This window comes from Mytilus trossulus, chromosome 14 (assembly GCF_036588685.1).
Source record: "Mytilus trossulus isolate FHL-02 chromosome 14, PNRI_Mtr1.1.1.hap1, whole genome shotgun sequence".
NCBI classification, from domain to species: Eukaryota; Metazoa; Mollusca; class Bivalvia; order Mytilida; family Mytilidae; genus Mytilus; species Mytilus trossulus.
In genome coordinates this window covers 8,885,111-8,902,070 of record NC_086386.1, presented here as the reverse complement: position 1 = coordinate 8,902,070, position 16,960 = coordinate 8,885,111, and the positions used below count along the sequence as shown (strand labels likewise).

At 31.9% G+C, this 16,960-nt stretch overlaps 1 protein-coding gene across 1 annotated transcript in view; it reads left to right on the top strand.

Annotated features, from left to right (window-relative positions):
- Positions 1 to 15,481, top strand: part of LOC134696160 (heat shock 70 kDa protein 12A-like) — a 33,160-nt gene extending 17,679 nt beyond the window's left edge. The window contains exons 8-11 of the mRNA XM_063557811.1: positions 834 to 1,122; positions 5,321 to 5,539; positions 6,163 to 6,319; positions 14,274 to 15,481. Coding sequence (XP_063413881.1) covers positions 1,102 to 1,122; positions 5,321 to 5,539; positions 6,163 to 6,319; positions 14,274 to 15,283 — 1,407 coding nt within the window. The 5' untranslated portion in view covers positions 834 to 1,101 and the 3' untranslated portion in view covers positions 15,284 to 15,481. The remainder of the gene's footprint in view (positions 1 to 833; positions 1,123 to 5,320; positions 5,540 to 6,162; positions 6,320 to 14,273) is intronic.
- Positions 15,482 to 16,960: the final 1,479 nt, after the last annotated feature.

Sequence of the window (16,960 nt, the reverse complement as noted above, 5' to 3'; positions counted from 1 at the left end):
ATTTTGCCAAATCCAGCTAAGGTTATCTATGCCTGAGGTAGAAAGCCTTAGTATTTCAAAAATTCTAAATTCTATAAACAGTTAATTTATAAATATCGGCTTTACAACATCAGTGCAGTAAAGGACGCTGGGTTGATATTCAATAAATCTAAAAAGAATTGAATTTCAAAATAGTTGAACATTTTGCATATTGCTTGATAATGCATCATATATTTTCTCTAGTTTGGAGCTTACTGTAAAGGTTCCGAATGAAAAGATTAATTTGAAATTTTACATGCATGTAATTGAGATACACAAAATGAAGAAATGGAATTGCGTCCTTAGGGCAGGCATCATAGTTTCATGAATTCGACAAAAATCATTAATGTTGAATAAATACTTGATATTGTAGAACAAGGCCTTATAGTGTGTAAACAAAAGTAAATTTGCAATTATATATCTTAATACATAAGTGCAAATGAATCTTCTATCCTCAGTGAGTGGCGTCACCAGTAACAAAAATATGTTTTGACATAAAGAGTTTTTGAATTTTGTATAACAATAAAAGGGTTATTGTGAGATTATTAACCAAGTTTGCCCCTCGGGAAGTTTAAAATGCACATTTAAGCTTGTGCATATTATATATCATATATATGAAGAGCCTAGAAAAATAAACCTAAATATGTTAGGGTAGATCTGATTATTTACTGTTTCCGCGAGCGGTGTTGCACCTGTACTTTTCACTATTCACTTCTACGACAACACTATTATTATTATTATTATTATTATTATTATTATTATTATTATTATTATTATTATTATTATTATTATTATCATTGATTCTTACATTGTAGGCCATTTGTTGCCGTAGGAGCAATAGATTTTGGAACTACCTATTCTGGATGTGCCTATTCTACAGTTCAAGATTTCAAAACAAACCCTTTGAAGATAAACACATTTCAACTAGATCATAAAAATGTGTCTTCGTACAAAACTCCTACAGTACTACTACTAACTCCGGAGGGTCGATTTCATTCATTTGGGGCGACGGCAGAAAATCATTACGTAACTCTCGCCCGAAAAGAAGAGGCTAATAGTTGGTACTACTTCAGTCGGTTCAAAATGCAACTGTATAAAAACAAGGTATTTAGTTTTTACATTTCGTTACTAAACTCTAAATTAAGATGAGCTTTTATATGTTTTAAAAAAACTTAATAATATAGTTAAAAGTCACAATTGCTCATGAAGGTAAGGCCACATTTCACAGAGAAACCATTCACTGATAGTTCTGAAATCTTTACTTTCAATTTACAGTCTTCCTTCTCTATGTATGTCATTTACTGTTTTTATTTTGATATAAGCAAATATTGAGATATGTATAGAATACCGTAATGTGATGGTATGATTGTAAACCCCTAATTTAGGGATTGTGCTTGATTTTGATATGATGAAGACATAATCGTTAATAATTTTAATTTACGTCTGGATCGAGCTGGCATTTCAGTAACTGCTAGAAGTCCGTGTTAATATGTGTATCATTTTGTTATCTGTTCTGAATTCTGACTTGGACTTATGAATTGAACTATGCGTATTGCTGTTTGTGTGTTCATTTACCATTGGCTAAAGGTATACAAGAGGGACAAAAGATACCAGAATATGTTGCTACATAGAAATATCATATATATGGCGTTGATAAATCATTGTATCAACTTAAATCTAAAGTCAACAACAATTTTATTATATGACTTTTCATCCTTCTTCAATTTTTGAGTATTTGCTCATTATAGTTTTAAAACTGCTGCATGTGTTTACACTAAATATATCATGTAAGGGTGGGTTGAGATCTCATAAAAAAATGTTCAATCACGATGCATTGTTGGGCCTGTCCCAAGTCAGGAATCTCTGAACCTTGTAAGTCTTGTATGATTTTTAAAATTTTTATTTCATTGATATGCATGTTTTGGATTTTCGTATGGCGTCCATTTTCGATGAACTAGGTCAGAATTTGTTTAGGAGGCAGCTGAGGCCGTCTCTTGGAACGGGATCTTCTTGCTGTGTTTTAGATCATTTGATGTCCTCTGGTCAGGTTTCTCTCTCTGTAACACTTTCATCATTTCAATTGTCAATTTTAATAACATATATCTGAAAGCCAGTTTTGTTGAAATTGGTCAAATAAATTTTCTTTTAAACTATCATTTGGCCAGTTTGTTCTAAAAAAACTGATGTTCTACTAGTAACCAGATATTACTATAAACACAAGTAAAAAGACTATTTTTTTATTAACCCATATTGTGTGAATATTTAAAAAACATAAAGTTATAAAAAAAAAAACTATTTTCTTTGCCATGAACAGTTCTAGACCAATATCTGTTCCCAGGAGCATGTACCTCAGTTATGATGATGAAATATATATAGTTCCTCTGATTGTGAACAAAACGGCTTCCCTCGTGTTTGTTTGTTACTTTGCTATTTGTGATATTACCAGCTTTCCATAGTTTTAAATTATGAACGAGCGTCTTCCAGCTTAGTAGTTTTACCAATGTCAATGCATATTCCTTTTTATACGTATTCAAGATCGATAACGATAGAATATCGCTTCAATGTTAACAGTTTAATTTGTCGAACTGTTTAACTTTTTGATTAAACAATGTTAAAAAAACGGATTATGACAATTCTAATACTTGCATACAATACAATATATCATAGTGAATAGGAACTAAAGTACGATCTAAATTCATAGTTGTTGTGTCCGACGTGGTGGGAGATAGCATACTGTACAAAAAGACGCCTACTAATAGTCAATATTTTATCTTAATGCTCACCTTACGCTTATTTTACTTCTTTGTTTACAAGTTTAATATTGAACTATTCGAACTTGCCGCAAGCAGAACTTAAGGCTTTCTTCCATTACTGAGTGCTCGCGCGTTTAGATACAAAATTCATAAGTGGCACGTGACATACTTATCCAATAGTTACTTGTCCTTTCAGGGAAGCCTGAACTATGAAAAATTATGATATTGAAAAACATAGAAATGAAATCATCTTGTGTTGTCCTTTGATTGTCCTTTGACATAAAACATTAAAACTAAACAACAGAGCATATAAATGTAATGTTAATACAAATTACATGACATATTCAATTACATATGCAATTAAACACCACTGCGTACGTATTGATTTAGCAGACTATAGTCGCAAGTACGTAGGAGTAAATAACATATAACATAGCTCATTACAACCGTCTTAATATTTACAACATATTTGTGTCCGGCAGGGTTTAACCAATAAAATATTAAATGTGTTGTATTAAAAAAGCAATATCAGATTGTAAAAACTTGCTACGAATTATTTATTACTTATAAATTACACCGCAATTTCAGAAGAATCCGTTATTTTGAATTCATAACAACGCTTGTGCGTCATACTTAAATTCACTTTCATATCCCAATGAAGTTTAACATTCATGATGATACGTGCCATTACAAAAAAGTGCATAGGTTATGCCGTAAAGAAATGATTAATAAAAATCGGTTTTCATGATCAAAGCTTAAAAATGTAATTATAAGTACGTACGAAAGGCATCTTTTAGTAATTTCATAGGGTTGTGAAAGCGTTGACCGTGCGCACATTGGTAGAATGAAGCGCTTGCGCTTGCACTCTTCATTTAAAATGCACTTCGTTAACGCTTTTTACACCTTAATGAATTTACAAAAAGAAGCATTCAATTCTTAAATGCATACATTGAATTTTACCAGGAGAAATTGAGTTACAAATTTAGGAACAGAAATATTTAGTAGAATATTTTTCTCGGTTTACATTTTCGTTTATTTTCAAAACTAACGTTTGATTTTAAGCTCATCTGGCCCACAGGGCCAAGTGAGCTTTTCCCATCACTTTGCGTCCGGCGTCCGGCGTCGTCGTCCGTCGTCGTCGTCGTCCGTCGTCGTCGTCGTCCGTCGTCGTCGTCGTCCGTCGTCGTCGTTAACTTTTACAAAAATATTCTCCTCTGAAACTACTGGGCCAAATTAAACCAAACTTGGCCACAATCATCATTGGGGTATCTAGTTTAAGAAATGTGTCCGGTGATCCGGCCAACCAACCAAGATGGCTAAAAATAGAACATAGGGGTAAAATGCAGTTTTTGGCTTCTAACTTTAAAACCAAAGCATTAAGAGCAAATCTGACAGGTGTAAATTGTTTATCTGGTTAAGATCTATCTGCCCTGAAATTTTAAGATGAATCGGACAACCCGTTGTTGGGTTGCTGCCCCTTATTTGGTAATTTTAAGGATATTTTACTGTTTTTGGTTATTATCTTGAATATTATTATAGATAGAGATAAACTGTAAACAGCAATAATGTTCAGCAAAGTAAGATTTACAAATAAGTCAAATGACCGAAATGGTCAGTTGACCCCTTTAGGAGTAATTGCCCTTTATAGTCAATTTTTAACCATTTTTCGTAAATCTTAGTAATCTGTTACAAGAATCTTCTCCTCTGAAACTACTTGGCCAAAGTTAATCCAAACTTGGCCAAACTCATCTTTGGGGTATCTAGTTTCAAAAATGTGTCCAGTGACCCAGCCATCCAACTTAGATGGCCGCCACGGCTAAAAATAGAACATAGGGGTAAAATGCAGTTTTTTGCTTATAACTAAAAAACCAAAGCATTTAGAGCAAATCTGACAGGGGTTAAATTGTTTATTAGGTCAAGATCTATCTGCCCTGAAAATTTTAGATGAATCGGACAACCCTTTGTTGGGTTGCTGCTCCTGAATTGGTAATTATAAGGAAATTTTGCTGTTTTTGGTTATTATCTTGAATGTTATTATAGATAGAGATAAACTGTAAACAGGAATAATGTTTAGGAAAGTAAGATTTACAAACAAGTCAACATGACCGAAATCGTCAATTGACCCCTTAAGGAGTTATTGTCCTTTATAGTCAATTTTTAACAATTTTCATAAAAATTGTAAAATTTTAATAACATTTTCCACCGAAACTACTGGGCCAAGTTTATTATAGATAGAGATAATTGTAAGAAGCAAGAATGTTCAGTAAAGTAAGATGTACAAAAACATCACCATCACCAAAACACAATTTTGTCATGAATCCATCTGCTTCCTTTGTTTAATATTCACATAGACCAAGGTGAGCAACACAAGCTCTTTAGAGCCTCTAGTTTATGTTGAAATTTGCACGTGTTTAGAACTTTAAATCAAATGCACCTATAGTTTTTCTTTATGTCTATCTTTCTGTCTTTAAGTGTTTTTACTATTTTTGTTAAGTTTTATTAGGATTCATTTAAAAATATAAAAGATCTTATTGCCATTCTTATACTAGGAGCTGAGAAGCAACCTTGTTATAAAGGAAGTTGGAGGTAAAACAATGAAAGCCATGGTGGTGTTTGCATTCTGTATAGAATACATCAAAGACCTGGTATTGGATATATTGAAGAAAGCAATACATGGTTTAGATGACAACGATGTCCACTGGGTTGTAACTGTTCCCGCAATCTGGAATGAACAAGCTAGGCAATTTATGATTGAGGCTTCCGCAAAGGTAACTGAAAGTGTAGTTTAATGGTATTACACATGGAAATAGTATATCAGGTCAATATGACATTTTGTTTAAGATTTATAAAGAAAACAATTGTATGTGCATAGGACGCCATACCCTGCTGGTACAATCATGTATCCATATTCAGTTACCCGCACACTTTGTGGTGAATCCGTGCTAGATACATAATTAAACAAATGCGTATCACAAAGACGAGTTTTTATTTGATTTAACTAAGAAATCATTGTAGAAAAAGACTTAAGATTCAATTAGGAAATTATCATATTTCAAAAAGCAAAATGGCTAAGCCTTTTTCATAGAAAAATACACGACATACAACAATTTACAGAAAACAACATAGAAAGTTTGTGTAACACGAATCCAATAAAAATAACGGCTATTTTATCAGGTGCTACAGAAAGGTGATGAGATCATTCTTTGAATGTGATACTCGTTAAGTTAAGTGTAATGTGTACATACAGATAGGTACAAAAATATACAAAAAAGAAACCAAAAAAATCAGAAGAAATACAAATTTATTTAATTTTGTACCAAAAATTTATATAGAAAAAATAAACGAAAAACAAACCGATACCAAAAACAAATATATATCTTTTTACTTATAGGCAGGCATTGAAAAAGAAAACCTGACATTGGCTTTGGAACCCGAATGCGCTGCTTTGTATTGCAGATATCTTGCTATGGACAAACAAGAACATGGGGATAACGTTGAAATAAAAGCATTTGATGAAAATGCAAGATTTATGGTGGTTGATTTAGGCGGTATGATATATCATAATTTATCCTTAACTGGTATTTCCTTTAACAACTAGAATTTGACTTGTTAATATTTGAGTGAACAACGTGTGTCCAAGATCACATATGCTAACACTACAAAACAGTAAAAGTCTGAAATGGCCTATATCTGTACTCGATTGTACTGATTTTTACTCGACCAGTCTGAATTGGTCTGAAATTTCCTTGATAATACGCGACTGTAGTCTGAACCATACTTAACAGTCTGAATTTGTACTTGACCAGTACTTAGCCATTTTATACGTGTCTGAACCATGCTCGACCTAGTCTGAACCATACTCGACCTAGTTTGAACCGTACTTGACCTAGTTTGAACCATACTCGACCAAGTCTTAACCAACCTAAACCTATTCTTTGTATCTATCAACTGAATTTTATCAATTTAGGAAATATTTTAAATAAAAATGAAATTTGAACAACAACTTGAAATTAAAAATGTATTCAATATAGTATTGAAATTAAAATTTCACAATAATCAATAATAATAATTCTTCACCACAATATCAATAAACACTTGCATAATAATATATATCAACTTCAAAATATAAATAAAACAATCTGATCAAATAATCTAAATCAAAGTACTGAAGTACTGAACATCAGAGGACCTCAAGTTATGTTCAATTATTGATAAATGACAGGTGTTTATATTATACCTGCCGGACAGATATGTTCATCTTACAATATAGTACAAATAATATAATTTGCTATATATATATATATATATATATCATATCTGAGATACTGACTTGAACTAGGAAACTTAACTTTGTGAATTATCAATGATTATGTGGTCAAATGAGAACTGTTAGATTGGCAGTATGACCATATAGTTGCACACATACAAAAATAGTTAGCGTATAACTTATAATAGAGAATCAATTTAGCAAACAATTCTTCGAGTAGCTATATACATTGTAGTCACTCACTGAACTATAATAAAGAGGTTCAAGACAATCATATTGAAACAGATAAATTGTAATATTGGAGCTAAAGATACCAGATGAACAGCAAACTCATAAATCGAAAATAAACTTACAATTCCATGACTAAAACTAAAAAAGACATGCAAACAAATAAAAGTACACTAGAAACAACATAGAAAACTTAAGACCGAGCAACACGAACCCCACCAATTTTTTGGTTTATATCTTGATTTTCCGTTTGTACATTGATGTGGCCGTTAGTTTTCTTGTATATATTGTTTAACATTTGTCATTTCATGGCTTTTTCTTACTGATGTATGTATAGTTTTTTTCTGATTGTAAAAGTGTTGTATGGTAAGCATTATTTCTTTTTCATCATTTTGTATAGAGCTGATGTCTAATTACCAATCATACCTCCCTTTTCGCTTCTTTTTTTTATGAATAATGACAACAGTTTGGTGTTAATTTTCATTTATGTATGTACTATACATGTAACAATATAAAACAGTATATACATGTATAATCTCATTCCATCATTAATATTGGTCATTGTTGGTATATATTTATCTTTAAGTTTAACAATGTACTGTGAAAGAGCTATCTTCTAACAGATACTTAGTATTTAGTATGGTTATTGTGAAACCACTGATTCAAAGGACAAGTTTCACTTATTGCCCAAAATGGCCTTAAATATAAACTTTAACATAAAGCTCCAAAAAGTTCACAATTTGGTTCCGTAAATGGGTCTATTTCAAAAGTCTTAACGCTCAATAAATCAGTTCTTTTCATAAAAGTACATTTTATGTTCCAAATTTTGTCAAAAGAAGATGATTTTGGGCAATTTTCAGACCCGAAATTAAGCCTTTAGGAATAAAGATTTGGCCGTCAACTACCATCCAAAATGTTTTGTGACCAAAAGAATCCAAATCTGATAGAATTCATCAATATAAAAACTTTTTGGATCTTGGATGGCAGCCAAGGTTAATTATGCCAAGAACAATTAAAGTTTTACCATAGTTATCTGTGGTATAATTTTCACAATTATTCAATGGTTTTGTTGTGTATGATTTACAAAAAGAAAAATAAAGATGGCAAGACCTGAAGGAGGCTGCCTGATTTTTTTAAGTGACATATGAACAACAGAGTCAGTGTGGGGCCACTAAGCTAAACTGCCCGCTTTGCACCAGCCAATATAAATGAATGCCTAGGGTGGGAATCGAACCCACATACACCAACTCTGTTGTCCCTATATTTTTTAATGAACAAAAAATTGTCAAGATCAAATTTTAAAAAATGTATAAATGTGTTAAAATTTAATTATTAAATTATACATGAAAATATCGGTTGATTTTCGGTGATTCAGATGTCTACATAGATTGTAGTCCCATAGGGTCCACTGTACAGCTACGTGAATATACAGCGTAAGAGGGTTTTAAATTGCTGAGGCAGATTTTTTTGGGGAGGAGGGAGCTGAAGGCACGCCCTTTTCAAGGAGCTTCATGTATCGTAAATGCGTAGTCCTTTTTGTCGAGCCTTCGACTTTAGTCGAAAAAGCGAGACTAAGCGATCCTACATTCCGTCGGCGTCGGCGGCGGCGGCGGCGTCTACAAATATTCACTCTGTGGTTAAAGTTTTTGAAATTTCAATAACTTTCTTAAACCATACTGGATTTCTACCAAACTTTGACAGAAGCTTGTTTATGATCCAAAGGTAGTATCCAGAAGTAAACTTTGTAAAAATAAAATTCCATTTTTTCCGTATTTTACTATAAATGGACTTAGTTTTTTCTGCGGGGAAACAAAACATTCACTCTGTGGTTAAAGTTTTAAGAATTTTAATAACTTTCTCCAACTATCCTGGGTTTGTACCAAACTTGGACAGAAGCTTGTTTATGATCATAAGATAATATCCAGAAGTAAATTTTGTAAAAATAAAATTTCATTTTTTCCGTATTTTACTTATAAATGGACTTAGATTTTTCTGCAGGGAAACATTACATTCATTCTGTGGTTAAAGTTTTTAGAATTTTAATTACTTTCTTAAACTATCCTGGGTTTGTACCAAACTTGGACAGAAGCTTGTTTATGATCATAACATAGTATCCAGAAGTAAATTTTGTAAATAAATAAATCTATTTTTTCCATATTTTACTTCTAAATGGACTTAGTTTTTCTGCGGGGAACCATTACATTCACTCTGTGGTTAAAGTTTTTAAAATTTTAATAACTTTCTTAAACTATCCTGGGTTTGTACCAAACTTGGACAGAAGCTTATTTATGATCATAAGATTGTATCCAGAAGTAAAGTTTGTAAAAAGATTACTCCGTTTTTTCTGTAATTTACTTTTAAATGGACTTAGATTTTCTTACAATCATAAAATAGTAACAAGAGGAATATTTTTATTGATTTTTTCCGCATTGATGTTGAGCCTGCGATTTACACCAAAAATAGGCGAGACACTGGGTTCCGCAGAACCCTTACAAATTTTTTATATAGTTTTACCCGAAATGTTGACTGGCTAGACCCCTCCCCCTTTAAAACTCCTGAATTCTCATCCGATTTGATAGAAATTTAAACTGTTAACAAGGTTGCTTAAGTAATAACAGTTATGTTTGGGAATTAAAAATAGATAGGTTCCTTTAAATGTTGCTGAACATTTTGTTTAAATTATCTAGAATATACATGTACATGTGGTTTTGATCGTGGACATTTTAAATCCCTGTTAACTTATGCGTGACTTGGGCTTCTGGTACAAATTTTAAAAAACATGGAATTATTCATGCAAACTCACAGAAAGATTCTTGAGATTTAAATTTCCACAAAATAATAAATAAACAAAAAACATTAAACATTTTAAACATTTAACATTTTGATAAAATAAAATAATACACTAACCCTTTGCAATGTTGCAGTTCAACTTTTAATCTGGGGTTCTGGAAAACCTTTAAAATATCTCTTGCAGTCATGGCTCATAGGTTTGTCTCAATAAAGATTTGCTAAGTTTGCTCATGCAGAATCCCTATATCGCTCTGATTAGTATAAATAGCCTCATGTGTGCTCAAATAACCATTTAGATTAGTCTCAATATTGATATATCTAACTCAATTGAGTAGATCTAGCTCAAATTTTACTCATACATGTAAGTGATCATATTTGCTCAATTTAAGATCTCATGGGTGCTCGTAGTGAAAGTTAACTGATTGTACATGTACATTGTATGCGTGAACAAATGTCTAATTCAAATTACTAAAATTTCACATGGATATGATTACAGAGGGGAGGGGGGGGGGGTAGGAGGGGTCCTGATACCGAAATCCTGGGCTTAAAAACACAAAATCCCGAGGTCCGGAATCTAAATAAAGTTAAATCCCGGATCCCGTAATTTGAAAAAAAGAATTCCCGGATCCCGAAGGGGTAAATCCCGAAATCCCGAGCTTAAAACACCCGATCCCGGAGTCCCGATAAAGGTCCTATCCCCCCTCATTACACAATTTAAGTAATGCTGTAGAGTATGATTAGCACATGTCATAGAATTATCATATAATTTTGGCAATACGGTGCAGTCCGGTGTATCCGCGCACCTAAGACTTATGACTTCACTTCATTCAAGTGATAAAACCAAAATTTGGATAATTTTGTGTGAACACATTCATAACATACTTTTATTTCATAAAATCTTCTGTTTGTATGGTTACATCCTTTAGATTTTGTGTAATGTGTGTCCAAAATTAGGAAAACCCCTGTTCTGAGAGTTCCTCCAATGTCCGGTGATTTCGCGCATGCCTTCCAAAAATAGCTTATAAATTTGAAATAAAGGAAAGATTTTATACTACGAAATATAGCTGAGTTTGTACCAAACACACTTCCAAGGATGCAGAGCAAAAAATATTTCAATCTGATATTAATTTGACTGAAATAAAACAAAAATAATCTGATGATGTAATTTTTTTAATGGAAATTGGCCAAATATGGTAAATCACGGGATTGCAGTTATTAATTAATTCTTTAACTTATCATCAATTTTATTCTTTTTTATCCCTTTGGAAGGCTAAAACAATAACAAGAATGATTTTGTAAGTGTTACTGTGTTGACATGACGAAATCAGCTAATGCGTGATGTCACGGGCCGCGCCGACACCGGGGACTCCACTGTACATGTCATGTACAGTATGGTCAAAATTATACAATACTACATGGAAGACTTAAAAAAAAACCAGGACAGTTACTCTATATTTATATCTCCAAAACTGTAAGGATTCTCCCAATATATCTATAGGTTTGTAAATGGTACGGACAACGCCACTAATTGTGATTTACCCAAATTCTGACATTTCAGTGTAAAATAAGACACTTGATTTTACGAGCAAGAGTCAGTATACACACTTAGAAAGGGTCCAACTCTATTGGAAGAATAAGAAGTCGAAGATTCTCTGAATATTACATAAAATACAATAATTTCAACCAATAATTATATATTAGAATTACTTACAAATTCATTAATACTGCACTAATAAAATGCCAGTATATCTTACCATATTATGTGTTAGTATTGTCTATGTATCGTATATATATATATTGTGTATTGTAATTATAAATATGCTTGATATTTTATTGAATAAAATATTATTATTATTATTATTAACAAAATCCGCGTTTTTTCCAGTCAAGGGACATAATTAATCAAATATAGTAATGCAACAAACTAAGTCGGAGAAGGAGCGAAAATCCGAAACAGTACCTTAAAAAACAGAAAATAGTTCCACGTGTGTGTCCAAGTGATCAATCTACTTGTTATTTACGAAGAAAAGAAATTTAACTCTAAAAATTGTTGAGATCTTTTAAAAAAACAAATTGTTACAATAAAGAATGCACAAAAAGTAACCTTGTCTTTAAGGGCCTTGCATGTTCTTGTTACTCCTACCAATCTGCTGCTATTTTCAAAATGGCTGCGGAAGACGCGGTCTGATAAATCAATGAATTTAATATTGTGTCAGATTAAATATTCCTGATTTTGCTACGTTAATATTATAGACATATATGCTACAAACAGTTTAAACAGGTTACTCCAAATCAAATAATTGAATTATATTATAATTACCTTTCTGTGTATAATTGCGTGAATTGATTTTCTCTCGTTTTCTTCAAGCTCGATCTTGCCCACTTGATGAATATGCATTCGTGGTATTCATCCGCAACAACAATTTTTCGACACGTCATTGATATTGAAGATCGTTTGATTAATATACAAATATTTCTAACGACAAAACATTTTCATATTATAAATTTGCATTAAGAAAAATTAAAAAAACTGAGTATCCATTGAAAACATGAATTTAAAAGAAGCGATACGCAATTTTATTCTGCACTATATAGGTCCGCGGGTCTATAATGTCGGTTATTATTCCAAAACTAATTATACATGCATCTCTTTGATCTTTGAAAAGTAGGCGATGGCAATACACCCGAGGCCCCTCAGGGGCCTCTGATGTAAAAATGAATTGTGACTTATATTTTCAATATTATTCAAAATTTTATGAATATTTCGGAAGTTTTTTGTATGGTTACTGGACTATTTTCACCATTAACTTAAGACTTGTATAGATTTATGGTGTCAGTTAAGTTTATAATGCAGTGAATGTTTTTTTTAATTTTTATATATATAAATAAATTTCCCAAAAAAAGAGACCTTAATTGTTTTGTTTTATTAAACCAAGAATATAATATAATCATGATAATAGAATTTCCATAGCAGTCCTTGATTTTAAATTATTTTAAGTAATTTTTGTCAAATTAAAAATATGGCATACATAAAACACTTTAATATGGCATAATTACCTCTGTACAGGTGTGCTTTACAGGTAAAAAGAAAGCCCTATTTTGTCAACTTCGTGTAATACTTATCTAGTATATTCGAAAGGTCTTGTTATTTAAGTTAAACAGGATGTTGCAATTTTTAATAAATGTTATTTAGAATTTTTAGAATACCTCTGACCAGGTGTGATCTTATTTATGAGTTTGTCCCAAGCAAAGGCAATACTTTAGATTCCATCACTAATGAGAAAAACAATTTTATTTATTTCTTTAATTCTATTCCTTTTTGATATAAAATATATATAATATAATTTTCGTTTATCCTAAATATAATAATAGATATATTTCTAATATAAGGTTTTGTTTATATAGATTAGACCGTTGGTTTTCCCGTTTGAATGGTTTTACACTAGTAATTTTGGGGCCCTTTATAGCTTGTTGTTCGGTGTGAGCCAAGGCTCCGTGTTGAAGGCCGTACTTTAACCTATAATGGTTTAATTTTTAAATTGTTATTTGGATGGAGAGTTGTCTCATTGGCACTCACACCACATCTTCCTATATCCAATTAAACAATTTATAAATTTTGTTGGCTGTTATATATGTAAGGTTAAAAAGAAGTTTATTTTAATAGTTAAAAAGGTAGAGGTTATTTGGTCTCGTATGGTTCAGACTGGTCGAGTATTGTTCACACCTTTGGATAAGTATGGTTTAGACTGGAAAAATAGGTCGAGTACAGGTCGAGAATGGGTTAAGACTGTCTCAGACTGGTCGAGTAATAGTTCAGACTATTTTAAACGGCAAAGATAAGGATCAAGTACGATTCAGTACAGTCGAGTAAAAATCAGTACCGTCGCGTACAGATATAGGCCACTTCAGACTTTAATGGTTTATAGTGTAATCACGAGTTGTTAATGGTAAAAAAATGATATTATGTAATTGTCGTAGATTGTAATAAACACATTCAAAAAATAATATTATTTTTACTACACACGGTTCCTTCAAACAAGTTATCATTAAAAAGACTTAAGTAAATTTATTAACTGATATAAAGAATTGTGGATGCTTTAACGGATGGTACACATATGCATGTACAAGCTGATTTTTATAAAGGTTTAAACGGATTTGCACTTATTTGACTTAGGCTACTTTTAATGTTTTCATAAAGTTTCCAAACTAATTTGCAGGCGGAACAATTGACATAACAATGTCAGAAGTAATATCGACTGGACAGCTTAGAGAAATATATAATGCCACAGGAGGGCCATGGGGTGGAAATTTTGTCAATGACCAGATAATGAAAACTCTGAAAGAAGTCATCGGATGGGAGGTGATGAGAAAATTCCAGGATGAGGATTATGATGATTACCTTGAAGTTTTGCGGCAAGTTGAACAAATAAAACGTGGTGTGGATCACGACTCTGAATTTGTAGTTTCAATACCAAAAGATCTTTTGACGAACATTAATGTTCCCGATTCACTCCAGCAGGACGTGCATATAGGGAAGAAGAGTATAACGTTGTCCACATCATTAATACAAAAAATATTTTCTTCATCAGTTGATTCCATGATTAAACATGTGGAAAAATTGCTTCACAACGGAGAAGCCTGTAGCGTGTCAACTATTCTGTTGGTAGGGGGATATTCATCATCCAAAGTTATTCAAAGTGCTTTTCGAGAGAAGTTTGAGAAGAAATATAGAATAATTATTCCATTGACACCAGATATGATTGTTTTAAAAGGCGCAGTTATAACAGGCCATGGCATCGAAACAATTGTAGGAAGAATGGCAAAGTACCATTATGGTCTAGGTTTAAGTGCAGCAGCAGTCTCTGGTCGTAGTATATCAATAGGAGATAATGACAATAAAACGTTTTTTTCGTTAATCAAGAAAGGTCAAAAGATAAAAGTTGGCGAAGTAGTAACACAATACGAAGTCGTATTGAAAGCAAAATCAAAATGGGCCAACCTTGAAATGTATACCACTAAAGATGATAAACCAAGGACAATCATTGATAATGACCATTTTACCAAAATTGGAGGCATCCTTGTTAAACTCCCACAATTCAAAAGAGAAAGCATACTTATCCTGACAATATCGTATGACGAAACAGAATTCAAGGTCGTAGCTACAGATAAAAACACAGGTCGATGCTTCGTTGGTACATGTAGGTTTCTTGAAAAGGAAAGCAATTAAAACTTGATTTGAAATAAGAGTAAGAACATATGTTTAACGTGTCAAAATGAATGTTGTTTAGCCCTTTTTTCACGTTTCATATAAGTCAGGATATGACACTTCAAATAACATTTAACAGATAATTAAAATGTTTAAACTTTTCAAACTCTGTTTTCTGTTGGGTAGTTTTTTGCATTTTTAATCTTTGTATATTTTCATATCGTTTTATAGAAAAAAATTCAAACACTTGTTATACAGATTATTAAAAAAGATTAAGTTTGTTTGATGCCAATGATTATACCTGCAACATGATATCCCTGAAATCAAAATGAGGTATTATTCTGTGATTTTCTGATTTTGTAATACATAAATTAAGCGTATTACATTTAGTTATTTGTATAAATATGTGTATTGATTGTCAGGGTTGATTGTTATACTACTTACCTTCATTCGAATCGATTTGATGGGTGGTTAAGAAAAGTTAATTAATTGATTTTTAGAAGAAACATAATTATATTTTGTACATGTGCTTTTAAATATCTAAAATAATCCAAGATGTTTTATTATTGTCTGTTTACAAACAACACTGATACACAACTTTTTAAGGTAGAACGGGTGTCATTTTGGATTGTATATAACTTAAGGCCAGGACTAGCAATCAATTTAGCAAAATTGTATTAGAAATGCAGATAGCTTATAATATTTTATAGAATAAATTTATAACATTTTCAAATATTTTGGCTCACATTAGCAGCACGACGCATGCCACAGCGAAGCAGGAACCAGTATGGATCCTCTACGATAACCTCATTTATTTGTTGTTGTTTTTTGGGGGGAGGGGGTTCGTATTGCTCAGTCATTTGTAGGGTAATGTTTGTCTTTTATCATTTTGTTGGTCTGTCAGTTTGTCTTCTACTTATGAGTTTGAATAACACTTTTGTATATTCAGTGTTATACATCTATTCATTGTACGCCTTTAACTAAATCATTGTTATAGGATGATCCGGTATGTTAGACGAGCGATAAAAGTCATATAAAGAATTGCCAAAATTGATGGCAGGTAAAACACTCATTTGAAAACATGCGATGCGACAAGTGAAAACAGCTATGGACACCATGGTCTCGATATTGCTAGACTTGATAAAGGCATGACATTACTTGTGTTTAAGGTAGAACAATACAAAGATTTTTCATCCCCAATCAGACATCTTTAAACCGATGTAATTCCACTCATCATTCTTTAAATTTTATAAATGAGGTACTAAAAGAAGGAAGAAGGATTAATCTTTCATATTGTGATAATTTCATTATGACATAATTATTACATAATTAAGTGTTATGTAATTAGTTGCCTTATTGTGATGTCCATACATGAATGAATTTAGCTTCTTTGTTATTCATCATGTTCATAGCAACCCAAAATAATTTATAGATTCTTGCACAACACAGCTTGACCTCCAAAACTGTGTCTCAGATTTTTCCTATTGTATTTCATTCTCTCATAAATCTTCAATGAAGTTTGCAACATCAATTCATAGGAGACCACTAAATTCAATTGGGTATAAAATTTGTTCTATTGATGTTAATTAGACACGCCGTCTTAAATTTAAGAGGTCCATAATAGGAAAGGAAAAAAAAATACCATCAAAGTGCTTTTGGTTAATTTTAAAATAGTTAATTTTAAAATATCCTCGGTCA